Source organism: Elgaria multicarinata, chromosome 3 (assembly GCF_023053635.1).
Source record: "Elgaria multicarinata webbii isolate HBS135686 ecotype San Diego chromosome 3, rElgMul1.1.pri, whole genome shotgun sequence".
NCBI lineage: Eukaryota > Metazoa > Chordata > Lepidosauria > Squamata > Anguidae > Elgaria > Elgaria multicarinata.
Window position 1 is genome coordinate 174,695,643 of NC_086173.1, and position 19,704 is coordinate 174,715,346.

Below are 19,704 nucleotides of genomic sequence, written 5' to 3' on the forward strand. Positions count from 1 at the left end.
TTGTTATAGTTAACCACTTACAGATTTTAATATATTAATTTAAGTACTAGTAAATAAGCAAATGCATCTGAGTTTGTGGGCTCTGCTCAGAAAAGGTTCTGACACCACAAAATCTGCAAGACTTCAAAGTGCCACAAGACGCTTGGTGGTTCCCACTGCAAGAGACACACAGGGCTGCTGCTCTCGGATGCCGCAGAGGAGCTGCACTCTGGACGTGGGCTTTGAGAGGTCACTTTGAACTATCCGTCAGCTACTTTGGACAAACGTTTTTGGAAAGGCAGGATAAAAGCCAACACAAGTAATTGGGGGAGGAGGTGTGTGGAGAGACCTTACCTGAAGGGGGCTGGATGGGTGTTGCTATAAAGAGAGAGAGAAGATGGAGGCAAAGTTACATCCATGAAGGAGTCATGTTGTTTATTGGGAGGGCCAAGATGCCCCCTCCCCTCCTAGGCCCTGAGCGGCCTCACAAAGCAGAAACCTCCCATAACTCTTTACTCTGCCCAACTAAATCCCAGTATTGACCTAGACTTGAGGGGAATATTTCTAAGCAAACCCTCCTCAGGGGCCTCCGGTTGTCCTGGCAAACGGGATGGCAGTGAAGCACAAGGACCCTCCCCTTCCGGTGGTCAACAACTCCCCTGTAACCTTGTGCTGCATCTGGGCAACTATGAATTTGGGGGAGGGGAGGGGCCGCAGCTCAGTGTCTCTGCCCCTGCTGTGCACGCAAGAAGGTCCGTCTGCCCGGGTTCAATCCCGGCATCTCCAGTGAAGAAAGAAGTCCAGGTACTAGTAAGTAATGGGGAAGGTGATCCTTCCCTCCCGGCCCAAGACCCTGGAGAGCCACCCTCATGGTTCCCAAAACCTCCTGCCTTATTGGGAGACAATAAAAGAAGCCTGCCACATAATCCACAAAGCTTTATTCAGGCAATCAACATTTCCCACCTGAAGGGAGTCTAACTCCTTGGAACTTTCCTGTAGGCAAAACTACGCAAACTCAGCGAGACAATGGTCTTTCCAAGAAAAGCATAAAGCCTTTTCCCAGAACACTTTAACTTCAGTGAGACTGTTTCCGAAGAAGCTTTTGGAGAGAAGCTAGCCGGGCCGACCTTCTCTCACTGTCATGTCTAACCCTACTGCCCCTGTTTCGGGAGAAGACGTTCCAGGTAATCAATCAGATTCAGATTCAGAACTAGAAGACGCAGCGCCAGACACCAGCCAGCCTGGACCAGTGGGGGAGGAAGCTCTCACGGGAGATTCCCCAGCTGGGAGTCAGCCCCCTCCAGAGCTTATCTCCTCAAGGCCAAATCCTACACACTCCCTGAGAAGTGAGGTTTCTTCCGGGGGTGAGCGTTCCGAAACACTAACTGATGCTAGGATCCGCTGAAACGCACGGCGCGTAAAGAAGCCGTGAGAAAGTCAGAGAGAATATACCAGAACCTACCATTGCAACAGGCGCTTTGAAGTTACGGCATTTGAGAAGTAGCTTCTTATTCTTCTTGCACGGACAATTGTCTTGCTTAGTTTGCATAGTTTTGCCTAGAGGGTGGGGTCGCTTCAAAGAAGTAGACTCTATTCAGGTTGAAGAGACGTTTGTTGCTTAATAAAAGCTTTGTGGATTACTTAGCAAGCCTCATCATTTGTCTCCCATTGAAAGTACAAGTGCCTGAGAGACACAACACAACACTTCCTTCCTGGTATGATGTCAACGCCCCAGCAATGTTCAATATTCGAAACTTGGGGAAGACATTAGTCACCAGGACTCAGTGTACAAAAATTGCTTCTGATGGACTCAAGGGCCGTGTCTTTGAAGTAAGTCTTGCTGACTTACAGAATGATGAAGTTGCCTTCCGTAAATTCAAGCTGATCACAGAGGATGTGCAGGGAAAAAACTGTCTTACAAACTTCCATGGGATGGATCTCACACGTGACAAAATGTGTTCAATGGTCAAAAAATGGCAGACAATGATTGAAGCCCATGTTGATGTCAATGCAGCTATTGCAACAATTTTGTAGTCTTCTGACTCTTTCTCCGCTTTTGTAACTGTAAAGTATAGTTGTAGTCTCTGTTCCCGAGTTTGGTGTCACTGTTCTAAGAGGTTTTAGTAATAAAGGAATCCAGCAATGAAGAGACTCTGATGTTATTGCCTGGTAGTCTAAAAGCAAGTGGCAGGCTGAGCAGGTAAGCTCACCCGTATGGTCCCTATGCCTGAGGGATACTACAAGCGCCACCCATTTGAATCTGCGGCAGGCTCTAAGGTCAGCTAATCTTTCAGTGCCCTCGGAAGAACAGAGATTTCCCACGGACTGTGTGTTGCTCACACTTTCAGAGATAAGGTCTGGCGAAGGTTCATTCCCAGCTGGTGAAGAACCCCTGAGGGTCCCCTCTCCCACTCCCCAGATGGGCTGGAAGGTTTCTGGCGCCGTCTCTCTTCTGCTTCAAAATCTGATTCTGATTGGTCGCCTGAAACTCCTTCCCCCAGCCTAAGGGGAACAGGCCCAGTCATGACAGCCACGACCAGACAGGACAGGCAGTAATATCACTTCCCGTCTCCACAGCGCTTTGAACCATTCAAAGAGCTTCACAGGCTACGCCATGATGCTTCGCTCAAAATGCTTCACCCGCATGGCTTAGCGTGTTGTCTGAACAGGGTCAGTCACACACACACACACACACACACACACACACACACACACCGTTACCTTTCTTCTTCTTCCGGTAGAGGGAGAGTCCCACGACCACAAAGACCATGCCCAGCACGGCCCCCACGGCCCCCGTCCACACTTTGCTCCTGGCAGAGTCCGACTTCCGTGGCTCTGTGGGAGGAGAGAGACAAGAAGCCCCACGTGAGCAGGAGGATCAGGGCCAGGTTTGGCCTCTCGGCCTGCAGGTGTCCAAGGGAGGATCCGTTCCATGCGCTACACCCAGGGAGGGTCCCAAAAAGATGCCCACAAGCGGGACAGGAGTGCAAGACCACCACCCTGCTCTGGTTCCCCAGAAACTGGCATTCAGAGGGTTCTTCCACACGGGGAGGTCCTGGCATTAGCCTCCATTGTGGGGGGGGGAGAAGAAGAGGTGGGGGAAACATGGGAGGGGGCTGCAAACGGAGGTCACTGTCATCTGAAACCCAGTAAAATTCTATCAAAGGGGCAGGGGGATTGCTCAAGGAAAGCCTCAGCCAGAGACGTATTGCCTGTGATGCTGAAGGTGGCATAGAGCCATCCGGACTAGTAGCCAGTGATGGCTACGTCTGATCCCCTTCTAAAGCTCTCCATGTTCAGGGCCATCACCCCATCCTGTGGTAGAGGATTCCATAGTTTCACAATGCGTTCTGCACCACTAGAACTGGGATTGAATTTAGGCTCCATCTTTCTCCAAAAGTACACAAGGCGACTTACACAAATCAGCATAGTACGAAATACAATGCAAATCATGTACAACCTAACAAACAAAGCCAACGGAAATTAAAACAAGCCACAGTTTTAAAAGCAGAAAGTCACAAGATCCATGATTGGGAGCCGGGAAGGGGGGTTGGCTGCCCAATTCTCCCCCACCCCACCGCCCATCTGGCTCCAGCCTCTCCTGCCAGCCCCAACCAGGACCCAGGAGCTGAGGCGCTTTCCAGAGCTCACAGGGAGCCTCACCGGTGGTGACTGCAGGAGACGCTAGTCCTCAGGCAACATAAAACTGGATTGAAGGCTGGTGGGGCAGGGGGGGCAAGATCCTGAGAGACGGAAGGGGCCGGGGAGAGGGGAGCATAAATCCTGCGGTCCCCTCTCTATCTTGTAAGCGTGGCAAAGAGAGAGCGCTAGCATGGCTTTGTCCCTGGCTCAACACACCTCCTCCTTTGACTATGTTCCATTCACCCGGCTGCCTTTCATCTGTCCTGAATCTCCCACCGTTCAGCTTCATGGGATTCCCCCCCCCCCCACAACCACCATTGGGTCCTGGTATTATGTGAGAGACGGAGAAGAACGTCTCCTGGCCTACTTTGGCCACAGCAGGAATAACCTTTTACACTTTGATCCGTCCCCCCAACTCTGCTAAAAAGCCCCAAACATTAAATCCCTTTCCGCACAGGGGAGTTGCTCCAGCCCCCCTTCCTGCCCCTTTATTTATTTATTTATTGCATATTTATATCGCCCAATAGCCGAAGCTCTACAAGAGCCTTTCTGAGGTGGGGAGGTGGGGTGGGCAGAACAGCACACCCTGTTCCCCTTCCGCTGCCACCCCCCCACCGCCCATGTGGATTTTCTGATAAGTTCCTGTCCTCATGCACATTGTAAATTGCATTGCACACACTGATGGCACGAGGTGAATCATCACCATCAGTACAAAAGGACCTCCTGGGAGGCCATCAGGAAAAGAGGAGGCAGCTCTAGACTTGGGCTCTTGTTAAGAACCTCCATCAGATCAGGGGACCTCCTGAGAAGTGTGGGTGGGGGGGTCTCTGCATCCTCAGCAGGTCAGGAGTGACACAGGAATGTGGAATTCCCACCCTCTTTGCAGGATTGCATCTAGGGAGGGAGGGAGGGAGAGGAGACCCTCACCCCACTGGACGGTGATGGGGGCCTCCAGGCTGGCGTGCTCCACTTGGCAGGTGTAGACGTCTCCGTGCTCCGGCTTCGTCTCCAGCATCACCTGGGTCTGGTAGGTCCAGTCCCCGTTCCGGAGCTCCTCCCCGTAAAGGACCCCTTCCTTCTGCTCCTGCCCGTTCTTCAGCCACTGGATCTCGACCTCCAGGGGATAAAATCCCGTCACGATGCAGAGCAGGAGGGTGTTGGGGGAAGTGGGGGCTTCCTTGGTGGGGGAGATGGAGACGATGGGTGAAGCTGGAAGGAAAGAAGAAGGATGTGTGAGAGAGACATGAAGGGGGGAGAAAGGGGAAGGAAGGGGAGGGGCTGAGAGAGATCCGGAAAGCGGAGGAGGCTTTTCTGGGCAGTCCAAGGGCAGCGTTCGCTTTCCCTCTGCAGCCAGGCAGACGCCTTCCTGGGGGGTCCAAAGTCAGGGCAGGGAGTGGGTCAAATGCGGATAGTTTGATATGTTCACAGAGGAGAGTTGCAATAAACAGTCTGTCAAGACTTACGGTCAAGGTGGGGGGAAAAACCCTGTAAAAGCTTTATTCCAATTAAAACTGCATCCGTCCTCATCTCAAGTACTGGAGATAAAAACCAAACCAACCTCCTTGCAGCGCTTCTGGCTTTCCCCCCCCCCCCCCACTCAGCACCTGGCCTTCTCCGGAGGGAGGCTGCACCTGCCCAGGGAGGCTGCAGGTGTCTCTCGGGCCTCCTCGGTCTTGGCAAGAGGGGCCTCTCGGGGACTGACAAGGCAGCGGCCGGTTTTGATCTATCGGAATTGAGGCTCCGGAGAAACTGTTTATTCACCTCCCTCCAAGCAAGAGAAGGAAGTCTTGTTGTGAAAGGCAAGTGGAAATGCTCCATGGTTCAACACTTGGAAAGGTGAAGAAGTAAAAAAATAAACGGTGATTCTAAAAGAGAAGGCACTCAAAGAAAAAGGCAGGCTCCCAATGAATTCTGGGTAACTAACATTAAAAAACTCATTGGCAAGGCCAGTTGGAGAATATTTAGCAAGAAAATGCTGAATCGAAGCTTTTCCCAGCCTACCTCGCAGGGTTGTTGTTGTTGTGGGAATAAAATGGAGAGGAGGAGGAGGAGGAAAAAAGGTGGGATATAAATGCAATAATGAATGAATAAATAAAAGTGTTCGTTTTCTCTGTCTTGCTGTAGTCAAGCTCTGTCTGAAGGGCCTTGCCCGAAACTCCTTCCCCCAGCCTAAGGGAAACAGGCCTCATCATGACAGCCACGGCCAGTCAAATAAGTAAATAAATAAATATAAATAAAAACTTATAAATATGAATTTGTACAAAAATTGGAAATAAACGTTAGCCATGTTCTTTTAACACTTCCCCTCCCCTTCTCCTCCTCCCTCCCAGACAGAAACTCACCTTTCCTGCCAACTGGATAAATAAGTAAGGAAATAAATGAAATTATGACTAAATGTAAATAAAAGCCTCTAAATACGCCTTTGTATAAATACTACAAGTAAAGGTTAGCCACCTTCTTTAGCTTTACTGGTGTCCCTATGAATTGCTTCGCTCTTTACCGAAGCGCCAGGTGGGCAGAAGGAGCGTCTTCCTACCTGGCAGGTGAGTCCGGAGAACGCTTCTCACACACACACACACACACACTGTCCCTCTTCCCTTCCTCCCTCCCGGGCGGGCGGGGCTCACCTTTCCTGCCTACCACGCGCCCTTGCTCGGCCACCTCGTAGTTGTGGCGGCAGAAGCGATCCACATAGCTCCGGTATTCCCGCAGAATCCCCTCCTGGCTGTTCCAGTACTTGGCGTCGGGCTCCCCCAGCGGCGTGACGGCCTCGAAGTCCCCGCGGGCGCTGTCGAAGCGCACGAACTCCTGCCGCCCGTAGATGTACCTGTACAGGAAGCGCACCTGCTGCGTCCCGTTGATGAAGCGGCACTCGGACTTCTCCTGGGCCAGGAAATGGGGGGCTGGAGAAGGGGGGAGGAAGCGCCCCCGAGGGCGGGAAAAAGGAGGGTCGTGGGTGGGGGGTCCTCAGGCCAGGAGGACCACGCTGAGTCGCTTCTGGCTAGGATTGAGAGACTCGCTCTGGGGCCGATGAAAATGATTAAAATCTTTAATAATTCTTGTCTGTGTCTGGAATGCTCCACGTTTCGGACTAGAAATAAATAAACCTTCTCCAGGAGCTGACAGTGAAAACCGTATTCTTATATTTTAAATATTTTCTGGAGCTTTTTTCTTTCTGAAAGTTCTGCTGAACTGCCTCTAATCAAAGAGTTCGTAGCCAGTGGTGCCTTCTCACCCTGCCAACTACACGTGAGTCGCTTCTCACCCTGCCAACTACACGTGAGTCGCTTCTCACCCTGCCAACTACACGCGAGTCGCTTCTGGATCACAAGTTGCCCCCTTGGCCGGGACTCGCCCAGACTCAGGCCACGCTGGCCACCAACAGTTCATCCAGGCTCCCACCTTTCCCCTTTTAAATACTTCCCCTTTCCCCTTTTAAAGACTCAAGTTTCTAGTCCTCAATGAGCCGGGGGCGCGAAGGGCATAATTCTAAAGCAGGCTCTCTCCTGCCCAATCGTCTTGCCAGGAAGGAGCCTGCGCCCGCCTCTCAGTGTTTTTGACCAATGAGAAGAGTCACAACGTCGACTGTGAGCCATAGAGAGATATAGACTAACACACACACGCAGACTAACAATGCGCTTCCGGGTTCCTTACAAAACTCTGCATGCAAAACAACGTCAGAAGTTTCAGAATTCGGCCTCTCTTCTCCTCAGGCTGCAGCAGATCCGCCTCCAAAGACGCCTGAGGCTGCACCACAGCCTGGTCTCCCCCCCCCCGCCTAATTTTACATTAAAAGCTCTTTGGGACAGGGACCCCCCCCAACCCACTAGTCCTCTCTGAGGCCCCAGACACACCGCAGAGGCTGCGTTTACATGGATGATCTCCAGCCAGCGTCCCCCCCCCCCCCGCGCAGCCCAGGAGAGGATCCGGGACAAGGGAGGAATCTCAGCCAGAGACTCAGCAGGCAAAGACACCTCCAGAGAAAGGTGGTGTCGTGGCTGGAGTATCGGATTAGGACCAGACAGGGTGACCGTATGGAAAAGAGGACAGGGCCCCCGTATCTTCAACAGTTGTATAGAAAGGGAATCCCTGCAGGTGCTAAATGCATACAATGATGCCTGCTGAAATTCCCTTTTCTGTACAGCTGTTGAAGATACGGGGTCCCTGTCCTCTTTTCCATACGGTCACCCTAACTTAGGAAAGATACCGAGAATAAAACCACCACGATCACCCACCCCTTGGACAAAGCGACTGTACAACCACACGTGGAATTCTGCGGATAGTTCTGTTCACCGCATCTCAAAAAGGATCCTGCAGAGTTGGCAAAAGTTCAGAATAGGGCTGGAAGAAACTCCCCTCCGAGGGGGAAAGTGACAGCGCATCCGAGGCTCTTTAGCTCAGTGAAAAGGGAAGGAAAGGGAGACGGGACGGAGGGGGACGAGATCACGCAGGGTGCGGAGGGAGCGGAGAGGGGGCATTTCTTACCCCCTCCCATGATACTAGAACCCCATGGAGCCAATTGGTGGGAGATTCAGGACAGATCAGAGGAAACCCTTCTTCACACAGCGCAGAGTTTCCGCAAGAGCAGAAGAGGTGGGGGCCCTGGGGGGGGTCCCATCCCTCTGACACTCCCCCTCCTTCCTCACTCGCTCCCTGAGCCTCGGGGGCTTCCTGGATCCCTCTTGCCCCTTTTCTCTCCACAGGGTCTTTGGGCTTAAGGGGGTCTCTGCTGCCCCATTGGGATGGTGAGGAGCAGAAGGGGTCTCTCCCTCTCGCTCTCCAAGCCCCCTCCCCCTCCCTCACCTGCTCCTCACCTGGAGGGGGCTTCTTCCCTCCCCCACTTCCAGGGACCAAAGAGGGTCCCAGCAGCAGCAGCAACGGGAGAACGAGAGCAGGGCCCATGGCTGCTGCCCCACAAGGACCGGGAGAGAGGAAAACCTGCTTCTTAGCCCGAGAACGGAAACTTCTTTTGCCTGCCGTTCATGAGGGTCGGGGTGGGACGCGCCGCTGTTTCTGCAAAGTCCCGGAGACGCAGCTCCGCCCGGGCACAGAGAAGCACCAGTGAGAATTCTCCTTCCAGCAGCGTCATCAGTCTCCGGGCAGAAGGTCACCCGGTTTGTCCGGGTTGAGAAGATAGGTGTATAAAGAGAGTGGGGAGGATGCATTAATGACCCCCCAGTTCCTCCTTCTGCCAGGCTTAGTGGGTTGCAGCCTCCTCACCTGGGACGAGGGAGGGGAGTTAACGAGTGAGGTCCCGCAGGGCTCAGTCCTGGGCCCAGGGCTCTTCAACATTCTTATTAATGATTTGGACGAGGAGGTGCAGGGAACGCTGATCAAATTTGCAGACGACACAAGATGGGGGTGGGATAGCTAATACCCTGGAAGACAGAAACAAACTTCAAAGTGATCTTGATAGGCTGGAGTGCTGGGCTGAAAACAACAGGATGAAATTTAACAGGGATAAATGCCAGGTTCTACATTTGGGAAATATAAACCAAATGCACAGGTACAAGATGGGGGATACTTGGCTCAGCAATACTACAAACGAGAAGGATCTTGGAATTGTTGTAGATCGCAAGCTGAATATGAGCCAACAGTGCGATATGGCTGCAAGAAAGGCAAATGCTATTTTGGGCTGCATTAATAGAAGTGTAGCTTCCAAATCACGTGAGGTCCTGGTTCCTCTCTATTCAGAGCAAGTGGGGGGGGGAAGCCAAGGGCAAGATGTGGAACCGGAGATATATCTTAGAAAATATGTATTTATTTTTGCCAACGCATTTCGGATTTATGAAGTCCTTCTTCAAGGCAATTCAAATAAGAGTATAATTTCAATTTTCTCCAGAGCGAAATGATCTCCTATATTTTCTAAGATATATCTCCGGTTCCACCCCGGGCCGTTGGCTTTTTTACCACTTGTTACTTGGGGTTCCCTTTTGTTTTGGCAGCCTGGAGAAGGGAAGATTGAGGGGAGACATGATAACACTATCTGTCAAGGATGGATTCCTGCACTGAGCAGGTGATTGGACTCAGTGGCCTTGTAGGCCCCTTCCAACTCTGCTATGCTATGATTCTATGGTCCCAATACCGTTCCCTCTGGGACCCCTCTATTTACTTCCCTCCAACGGGAGAATTGACCATTTATTCCTACTCTCTGCTTTCAGTTCTTTAACCAGTTACTGATCCATAAGAGGACCTCTCCTCTTATTCCAGGTCTACGAAGTTTATTCAGGAGTCTTTGATGAGGGACTTTATCAAAAGCCTTTTAGAAACCCAAGTATACAGTGTCCACCAGATCACCCCTATCCAGATGTTTGTTGACACTCTCAAAGAATTCCAGTAGATTTCACTCCTGCTTGTTTCCTGCCCTATGGAGGAACCCTGAAAGGCCCTGGGCCAGAGAAATGGGGGGGGGGGGCTTTGTCAATTTGTTGCTGTTGTTTTAATCTCCCCTCCCCTCCTCCACAGCAAGTCCCTCCAGGCCTGCAAGAATGTGAGATGCTCAGAGAAGCCTGTAAAGACAGAGGGTTTTGCAAAAGCCATGCCTTCCCTGCCCAGCAACTGATGACCAGGGCAGCCCTGGGGCCTGTGATTGGCACAGCTCAAGTCTTGACTCAGGGGAAGTCCCTGAAAAAGGCAAACCCAGACGAACACCCAACCAGCGCTGTGTCAGGTGACAACAAGCCGGGCCTGGGAAACCCCTGGCACAGACCCAGCGGGCAGGCAGGGGTGGGAAGGCCAGGCGGCAACTGACCTGCGTCCCCAACTCCACACCCCCACTGGCCGAGGAATGTCAAAATCATCCACCTTTCTCCCATAGTTGTGCATAGTAGTCTCAGGGTTTACTGAGACTACTCCATAGTGAACTAAATACACTCTGCACATGCTCAGAGGCACATTTGTATTACCACCACCACCACCACCACATGTTTGAAACAGAGGTGAATGCTCCTATGCAAAAACGTTTCCAGGCTTTGGCTCAGATTCCGCCCTGTCACCGCTTTTCAGGGTAGCAAGACAGGAACCAGGCATCACAAGCAGCCAGATGGGGACCCAGCGCAGAGGGCGGCTGCCAGAAGGCGACGCGGCCCAGACGCTCCACGGAACTGAATGGTGGCCAAAAAGGCCCACCTGGGCTGCCTGTTCCCCCATGACGCCTCTGGTTCCTTTCGTGCAGGACTGTCTTCACGGATGGCCAGGGGCTCTCCAGGGTTTGGGGCAGGTGTTTCGCCCGGCCCCACCTGGAGATGCAGGTGCTCTTGCCACGGAGCTCAGGCCCCACCCTTCCTAATCCGGGGACCCAATGGGGTCGTTCCCAGGAAGCTGAAGGGGGGGATTCGGGACAGGCACAAGGAAGGACACACACGCACACCAGCATCCAGTGAAACAATGGAATTGGCTACTACAATGCAGGGATGGCCACCACTATTTATTTATTTATTTATTGCATTTCTACATCACCCAATAGCCAAAGCTCTCTGGACGGGTCACAAAGATTAAAACCAGGAGGACAATTCAAAGTGTAAAACAAACAATAGTATAAAAAACGAAGTATCAAAATCCTCGTGAGGGAGGGGGCTGAGGGTTAGTAGCCAGCCTGCAGCTGGAAAGACACCCACTTCCAGGCACTGAGTCCAGACCGTGAAGCTGGCTTCTGACCGAGAACATCGCAGCCCCTTGCAAGGACTGAACCCCGGCTGGAATTGAAGACCGATGCCGCTCATTCCATTCACCAAGCCTTGACCGAATGAGCTGCTCTGAAGGACAGACACAGCAGGAGGGCTTTAGTGGCAGAGGCAAACTCAGAGGTATGTTGTGGTACAGCCCTGTACAAATCAGCACAGCAGCGTTTTGGGCCAGGTGCCAGGAGGGCTTGGGAGGGGGGTGTTTAGCAGGAGATAATCCCATGTCTCATGTCACACGTCTTGGGGGTTGATTCCCAAAGCAGTTTGTGCTAAGAACATCAGAACATCAGAAGAGCCGTGAGGCTGCATCAGAGCAGGGGTCCGTCTCGTCCAGCGCTCTGTTCACACAGTGGCCAAGCAGCCATGGGCCAGGGATGAACAAGCAGGACATGGTGCAACAGCACCCTCCCACCCATGTTCCCCAGCAAGTGCTGCACACAGGCTTACTGCCTGTGCATCTGTTGCCCCCCACAATACCTCCCGATGAGTCAAGGTTAAAATACTTGAACCTTCAGCGTTCAAACTGAATTCCCACTCTAGTATTACTAGGGATGGACGACATGGTAGAGTCCTCCTAATATGACTGTAGCGCTTCAGCTGGGTGACTTTTCTTTAATGATCCCCTCTATGGAAAAATCAATCCTACTTCATAGAATCATAGAATAGCAGAGTTGGAAGGGGCCTAAAGACCATCAAGTCCAACCCCTGCTCCACCCTAAAGCATCCCTGAAAGATGGTTGTCCAGCTGCCTCTTGAAGGCAACTGGTTCTATTGTCATACTGCTCTAACAGTCAGGAAGTTTTTCCTGATGTCCAATACAAAACTAATCATGATGGCTATATATTACCTCCAGTTTCTGCTGTGAGTCCTACTTTCCGGGGAACACGAGAAGGAAGGTGATACTGAATTCACGTCCCGCCGTGGCCTTCCCATTGGGGCGTGTGGTTGTCCACTCTGGCAACCTGGGTGTTCCTTTGGACTGATCAAGCACAGGGCTCTTCTCCTGTTCTCATGGAAAAGGGATGTTTTCGTGGCCTCGTGCTGAACTCTGCACTCTCCTTCATTCATGAGATTCATTCATCAGGACCCCTCGGAAACACGTTGGGGCCCATTCGCCTTATTTATGAACAGGCCTTGCAAAATGGATGTGAATTCTCTTGGGAAGCTTTTTTTCACTCCAGTCATAAGAAACTACGCTTGTGGCTGCTATTCAGAGCAACTGTTTTGGTTTCACTTCTTTTTAAAAGTTCTGATTGAATTTTGTCGTTGCCACGCATTTATGAAATATTTGTATTTTTGTAATAGAAGATAAATAATTGTTTCTCTCTTTTGGCCGCATTTCAACCATTAAATGTGTATAATGCCACAATTAACCTTTATTTTCCAGACTTTGCCTGAAAGATAAATAGCCCAGACAGGCCTCTTGGTATGATCCAGCAGGGCTCCTCTTAGGTCCTGATGCAACAGTCCCTGAGCTACAAATTTTCTCCCTGATGTGCTGGATTTCAAATTGCAGGGGGTTAAGTGTTACTCTACCACTTCATTCTGGTGCGTGTGCAGATGCTGCCTGCCTGAGACTGTGAAGCGAAAGGCAGAGAATTAAGGGAGGCAGGGGTGGCTCTCCAGAGTCAGAGCCTGAGATTCCACCACTCTGGGACTCTTCTCCGCTACACAGAAGGGGAGGGAAGACGAACACACACACGGGGCCCTGGGTCAAGGCACCCCTACCCCACCCATTATTTCCAGCTCTCTGGTGACGGAAGCTGCACCTCTGGGCCCCCAACAACGTCCTTCTTTGCCCAGAGACGCTCCTGGCAGTGGACAAGACGCTGCAGAGGCGCTCGGGTTTCGCTTCCCCACGCGACAAGCCAGGCTCAGCGTTCGTGGAAATGAAACAGAGAAACTGGCCACGATCCAAGCACCTGTGGTCAGCAGAAAGCGAAGCAAAACCTTCTCACAAAACCACTCCAGCGTCCACCACCCCCACACTCACACCCAGAGAACCAACACACACACACACACACACACACACACACACACACAGCAGGGGCGCAGAATCACCATTTTCCCTGGAAGGGAGTCCTTAGGACTGAATGTAACGCAATAAGCAAGTGGGGAAACCCAGCAGCCATTCAGTCCCACTGGAAGGAGAATGCAAGGAATTCTGTGCAACTCCGGAAGCCTACAGCACCGCATCTGCACTGCTGCAGTTCATTTAATTTCTGCACTTTATTATCATAACTGCCCTCACTTATATCGATGTCATACCTCGTAACTGCCCCGGAGTTTAACGTCGCCACGGCGGCCACTCTGAGGCTCGTCAAGCCTAGGGTGACCCTATGGAAAGGAGGACAGGGCTCCTGTATCTTTAACAGTTGTATTGAAAAGGGAATTTCAGCAGGTGTCGTTTGTGTATACGGGGAACCTTCATCACCACAGTTAAAGCTGCAGGAGCCCTGCCCTCTTTTAAATCTGGTCACTCTAGCATAGCTCCTGCACTTTAATGGTTGTGATGAAGAGGGAATTTCACCAGGTTCTCCATATACACAAATGACACCTGTTGAAATTCCCTTTTCTATGCAACTATTAAAGATACAGGAGCCCTGTCCTCTTTTTCATAGGGTCACCCTATTTAACAGTTGCATTGAAAAGGAAATTACAGCAGGTGTCATTTGTCTATATGGAGAACCTGGTGAAATTCCCTCTTCATCACCGCAGTTAAAGCTGCAGGAGCCCTGCCCTCTTTTAAATCTGGTCACTCTAGTGTAGCTAGGAAGGACTGAGGAGTCCTGCAAGGCAAACGCTGGCTTCGCACGACACGACGACCCACCACGTCTGATCACCCACAGCGGCTTGTCTTGGCAGGTAAACCAGGTCACTGCCCCTCCCTCCTCGACCTTCCTGCTGCCCCTCCAACCCCTTCAAAGAGGGCAGCAGGGCCAGGAATCCTATATTGCTCCAGACGCACACCTGCCACTTCCTCAGAGTAGACCTCCCCATCCCACCTGCACCGGACAGGCGCTCCATCCCTCAGACCTCCCCTCCTTTTCCCAGAGACAAATCCCATTGGGCTCCAAGACACACACTCGGCTCTTCACACAAACAAAATATTTATTTTTTATTTGGATGTTTGTGTCTAATACGAAACCGGAAAACCATTCCTCCCTAATCAAAGTGAAAAGGTATCAATGATCAAAATTTTGGGAACAAGAACACACCCTTTTGCAACCGGGTGCCTTCCAGATGTGCTGTGCTACAAGTCCCATCATGCCCAATGGCTGTTCTGGCTGTGTATGATGGGAGTTGTAGTTCAACACGCTGGGAGGTCTGCAGGCTGCAACAGCACGTAGGAAGCCGCCTTCCACAGAGTCAGGCCCTGATCCGTCTAGTTCACCACTGTCTGCACCAGGAGGAGGGGATGTGGTGCCCTCCAGGTGTGATGGACTACAACTCCCATAAGCCCCAGTCACCAGGGGCAGGGATTGTGCAAATCAGGGTTGAAAACGCCTGGGGGGCACTAAAAGGCCAACTCCTGGCCCGGCCCGGCCTGGAGCTTCTCCTGGAGGTTCAACCTGGGACCTTCTGCATTCTCCGCAGAGGATCCGGACAGATCCACGGCCCCTCCTTGAAAAGGGGGGGGTGATTGTTCTCAGGGCCCTTCAGCTCAACCTGGTGATTTCCTGCAACTCAGGCAACAGGCAACAGGCCTTTCTCATTCTCTGTCCATCCGCTTAGAACGGAATCCACTTGCGGGTCTCAGGGATTCAGGATGCCATTGAAGGTCCTGCCAGGGGAGGAAGAGACCCTGAGCAGTTCTCTGCTCCTGATCAGAAATCCAGGGAAGGAGAAGCATCTTCTCAGCACTTGGCAGGATGAATCCCCCACCCACCCCAAGACAAACAACCAGAAACAAATAAAGAGAAACAGGAACAGGGGCGTCGTAGCAGGAGGAGGAAGTCCAGGCTGGGGGGGTCTCTTCTTTTTCACCCCCTTCAGTTTTGCATCTTCAAGGAAAGGCTTAAAGCAAAGAGCTGCAGTAGCCATGCAAAGAGTTTCTTTCCATGCAGGGACTCAGAGGTGGAAGGTCTAGCGGATGAGGGCTGGGAGGGAAAAGGCAAGAGAGATAAAAAGGTATATTAAAATACATTAATCGGAAAGTTCATATTTAGATGGAGTGTCAGGAATATTGACTTTCCCGGGGTCTCTCCCACCCCCCTTTTACTCTACAGCCCCTCACTGGCCACCGACTCACTCAGAATGACCAACGGACCTTCCAGTAACTTCTGCTATGCAGGGTGGGGGGGGGGGTTGCAGCCAGGTTGGGGGGGGGGGCACCACATCAACGTCCCTGGACGCTCTGCTGCTGACCCAAAGCTTGTCCTATTTCGACAGCTCCAAAGGGAGGCCTCAGAAAGACACGGCTGAAGTAGAAGCACCAGCAAGTTTGATTGTGTTCTTTGAGGGCTGAATTGAGACCAAGGATGTATCTCCACCTTTGGAAGTTTTCGATTCACATGGCCAAACCAGGAAGGCTGCGTTGACCCAACTTCTTGTGCTTGTGGGGTCTCACTGTGCTTCCTTCGGATACAGGAGAGTTTTCCTCAAAGCCCCCCTTGCATTTCAGTGCCTTTGGGCCCCTCTGACTGACTCCCCCCCCTCCTGCATCCTTATACATCTGTCAATTTGGCTTGCAATTAATCTGACCTGTCAGAAGTGTAATTAATCAGGACAATGCCCCATTTGACTGTCATTTCTATTGTTGTTACTGTTGTTGTAGTAACTGCTTTTAGTAGTGGATTTTAAACTGTGATGTTAATAGTGTTATAGTTGACCACTTACAGGTTTTAGTGTATTAAGCAGAATATAAGTACTAATAAACAAGCAAAGCGCATCTGAGGAAGAGGTTTCTGCCCACACAAGGTTCTGCCAGAACAAATCTGCAAGTCTTCAAGGTGCCACAAGACGCTGGGTGGTTTCCACCGCAAGAGACCCACAGGGCTGCTGCCCCCGGATGCCGCAGAGGAGCTGCACTCTGCACGTGGGCTTTGCGGGGTCATTTTGAAATATCCGTCAGCTGCTTTGAGTGACTGGTTTTGGAAAGGCAGGATAAAAACCAACACCAGGAATTGGGGGGGAGGAGGTGTGTGGAGAGGCCTTACCTGCAGGTGGTTGGATGGGTGCTGCTAAAGAGAGAGAGAGAGAGAGAGAGAGGGAGAGAGAGAGAGAGAGAGAGAGAGAGAGAGACACAGTTACGTCCATGGAGGGGTCGTGATGTTCATTGGGAGGGCCAAGATGGCCCCCTCCCCTCCGAGGCCCTGAAGTGTCTCATAAAGCACAAACCTCCCAGAACTCTTTTCTCTGCCCAACTTAAATCCAGGACTGACCTCTCTTTGGAGGGGGGAGGGGTCTTTCTTCCCTCCCTGCCACTTCCCATTTTCATAACACTTTCAAGTGATCTAAAGCTGACAACAACAACCCTGTAAGGTAAGCCAGTGTTATTATCCTCCGTATTGCAGGTGGGGTGGGTGAATGGAGGCTGAGAGTGAGCAGCTGGCCTAAGGCCACCTGCTGAGTTTATGGCAGAGGCAGAATTCGAATTGAGGGATTCCTGAGACACTGTTCAGTCTTATATCCACTGTGCCAGGAGGGGTACAGGGTGCTCACTCTCCCTGGATCAGGGCCCCAACCTTTTAGAAGGAACTTATCCAGGGGGATCCTGTGGGAGCAGAAGCTGTGAGACAAAGAGGAGAGGGGGGAGAGGGGGCAGCCCCCACCCCAAATCCCTTGCTCCCCTCCCCCACAGAGTTCCTCTGGTGCCACCCATTTCTCCCACACACCTGGACCCCGTTCAGACAACACTTTCGGGAACCAGTAACACCTCACTGGGCCTGTTCAGACGACACGCGGAGCCCTGGTTGGGCCGCTAACCCTCCTTCAGCAAATGGTGAGTGGATGGGTTTAAACCTTAATTACGTAGCCGCCATGGTCAGGAATGGTTCAGAGGACACGCAAAGCCATGATGTTTCACTCAAAATGCTTAACTGCCGTGGCTTAGTCTGTCGTCTGAACAGGGTCAGGGACACACGGACACACACAATTACCTTTCTTCTTCTTCAGGTAGAGGGAGAGTCCCACGGCCACAAAGACCACGCCCAGCACGGCCCCCACGGCCCCCGTCCACACTTTGCTCCTGGCAGAGTCCGACTTCCGTGGCTCTGTGGAAGGAGAGAGACCAGGAGCCCCACGTGAGCAGGAGGACCAGGGCCAGGTTTGGCCTCTCGGCCTCCAGGTGTCCAAGGGAGGATCCGTTCCCTGCGTTACACCCAGGGAGGGTCTTTTTCAGCCCCCACTGCTGACCTCTCCTCAGACTCCAGAGATCACAGACAGGCTGTGAGGCCTAAAAGGTCGCTTCCTGTAAAGCCCCCCATCCCCAGGGGAGAGGAGAAGGGGGGGGGTCATAATTCCAAGGACACTTTATGAATTCCCACTTGCAAACTGCTGCTCTGAACTGGAAAGGGGAGGTCCATCACTGGAGCAGAAGATGGGGCCTGTTGGGAACCCAAAGCCCCCACCTGACGGATACAATGGAAGCGAAGCCACGAATCACAAGCAGACGTGGGCTCCTTTCACCAGCTGTGGACTGATTGTGGCTGAAATGGGAGTTCAAAAGCACAGCAGCCTGGAGCGCCTCTGATCGCTGGGGTCTCTATAGGGCTTGTGGGTCCCCAGCCCCATCGGAAGGTCTCCCGCTGCTGCTCCAAAGTCTACGTCCTTCTCTCTGGACACGTTGGCGCAACCCCCCAGTTCACTGCAGGTGACGCTAGTCCTCAGGCAACATGAATCTAGAATCAAGGCTGATGGGGAAGGGAGGTGCATTATCCTGAGAGATGGGGGCCCTGGGGAGAGGGCCCCCCATAAATCCTGCTGTCCCCTCTCAATCTTGTAAGCATGGCAAAGAGAGAGTGGCAGTTTGACATCTGCTCTGGCTCAACACACCTCCTCCTTTTACTACGTTCCGTTCACCCGGCTTCCTTTCATCTCTTCAGAATCCCCCACCATTCAGCGTCATGGGATGACCCCTCCCCCCCTTTGGGTCCTGGGATTGTGAGAGATGGAGAAGAACGTCTCCCTGCCCACTTTGGCCACACCAGGCATCATCTTCCACACCTGGATCAATTCCACTTTTAATCACCAGCTCCAGACTTGGGCTCACATTAAGAACCTCCATCAGATCAGGGGACCTCCTGAGAAGTGTGTGTGTGGGTCTCTGCATCCTCGGCATGTCAGGAATGACACAGGAATGTAGAATTCCCACCCTATTTGCAGGATTCATAGAATCATAGAATCATAGAATAGCAGAGTTGGAATGGGCCCACAAGGCCATAGAGTCCAACCCCCTGCTCAATGCAGGAATCCACCCTAAAGCATCCCTGACAGATGGTTGTCCAGCTGCCTCTTGAAGGCCTCTAGTGTGGGAGAGCTCACAACCTCCCTAGGTAACTGGTTCCATTGTCGCACTGCTGTAACAGTCAAGAAGTTTTTCCTGATGTCCATCTGGAATCTGGCTTCCTTTAACTTGAGCCCATTATTCCGTGTCCTGCACTCTGGGAGGATCGAGAAGAGATCGTGGCCCTCCTCTGTGTGACAACCTTTTAAGCATTTGAAGAGTGCTATCATGTCTCCCCTCAATCTTCTCTTCTCCAGGCTAAACATGCCGAGTTCTTTCAGTCTCTCTTCATAGGGCTTTGTTTCCAGACCCCTGATCATCCTGGTTGCCCTCCTCTGAACACACTCCAGAGTGCGTCCTTCTTGAATTGTGGAGCCCAGAACTGGATGCAATACTCTAGATGAGGCCTAACCAGGGCCGAATAGAGAGGAACCAGTACCTCACGTGATTTGGAAGGTATACTTTATTAATGCAGCCCAAAATAGCATTTGCCTTTCTTGCAGCCATTTCGCACTGTTAGCTCATATTCAGCTTGTGATCTACAACAATTCCAAGATCCTTCTCGTTTGCAGTATTGCTGAGCCAAGTGTCCCCCATCTTGTAACTGTGCCTTTGGTTTCTATTCCCTAAATGTAGAACTTGGCATTTATCCCTATTCAATTTCATTCTGTTGTTTTCAGCCCAGCATTCCAGCCTATCAAGATCACTTTGAAGTTTGTTTCTGTCTTCCAGGGTATTAGCTATCCCACCCAATTTTGTGTCATCTGCAAATTTGATCAGCGTTCCCTGCACCTCCTCGTCCAAATCATTAATAAAAATGTTGAAGAGCACTGGGCCCAGGACTGAGCCCTGCGGCACCCCACTCATTGCCTCTCCCCAGTTTGAGAAGGTTCCATTGATAAGTACTCTTTGAATCCGATTCTGTAGCCAACTGTGAATCCACCTAATAGTTGT

The 19,704-nt window shown here is 51.7% G+C and overlaps 2 protein-coding genes across 3 annotated transcripts in view; both read right to left on the reverse strand.

Moving 5' to 3' along the window:
• The window catches only part of LOC134396453 (H-2 class II histocompatibility antigen, E-S beta chain-like), a 79,517-nt gene that overhangs the window by 23,147 nt on the left and 36,666 nt on the right, over nucleotides 1–19,704 (reverse strand). Inside the window, exons 2-5 of the mRNA XM_063122957.1 lie at nucleotides 6,249–6,524; nucleotides 4,549–4,830; nucleotides 2,701–2,814; nucleotides 334–357 (exon numbers count right to left, since the gene is read on the reverse strand). Of these exons, the coding sequence (XP_062979027.1) occupies nucleotides 334–357; nucleotides 2,701–2,814; nucleotides 4,549–4,830; nucleotides 6,249–6,524 (696 nt within the window). The remainder of the gene's footprint in view (nucleotides 1–333; nucleotides 358–2,700; nucleotides 2,815–4,548; nucleotides 4,831–6,248; nucleotides 6,525–19,704) is intronic.
• LOC134396460 (H-2 class II histocompatibility antigen, E-S beta chain-like) overlaps nucleotides 15,355–19,704 on the reverse strand; it is a 63,835-nt gene continuing 59,485 nt past the window's right edge. Inside the window, exons 4-6 of one of the 2 annotated variants that reach the window (XM_063122983.1) lie at nucleotides 17,405–17,518; nucleotides 16,463–16,486; nucleotides 15,355–15,403 (exon numbers count right to left, since the gene is read on the reverse strand). In XM_063122983.1, the coding sequence (XP_062979053.1) occupies nucleotides 15,390–15,403; nucleotides 16,463–16,486; nucleotides 17,405–17,518 (152 nt within the window). In that variant the 3' untranslated portion in view covers nucleotides 15,355–15,389. The remainder of the gene's footprint in view (nucleotides 15,404–16,462; nucleotides 16,487–17,404; nucleotides 17,519–19,704) is intronic. The other variant, XM_063122982.1, reaches the window with a different exon arrangement.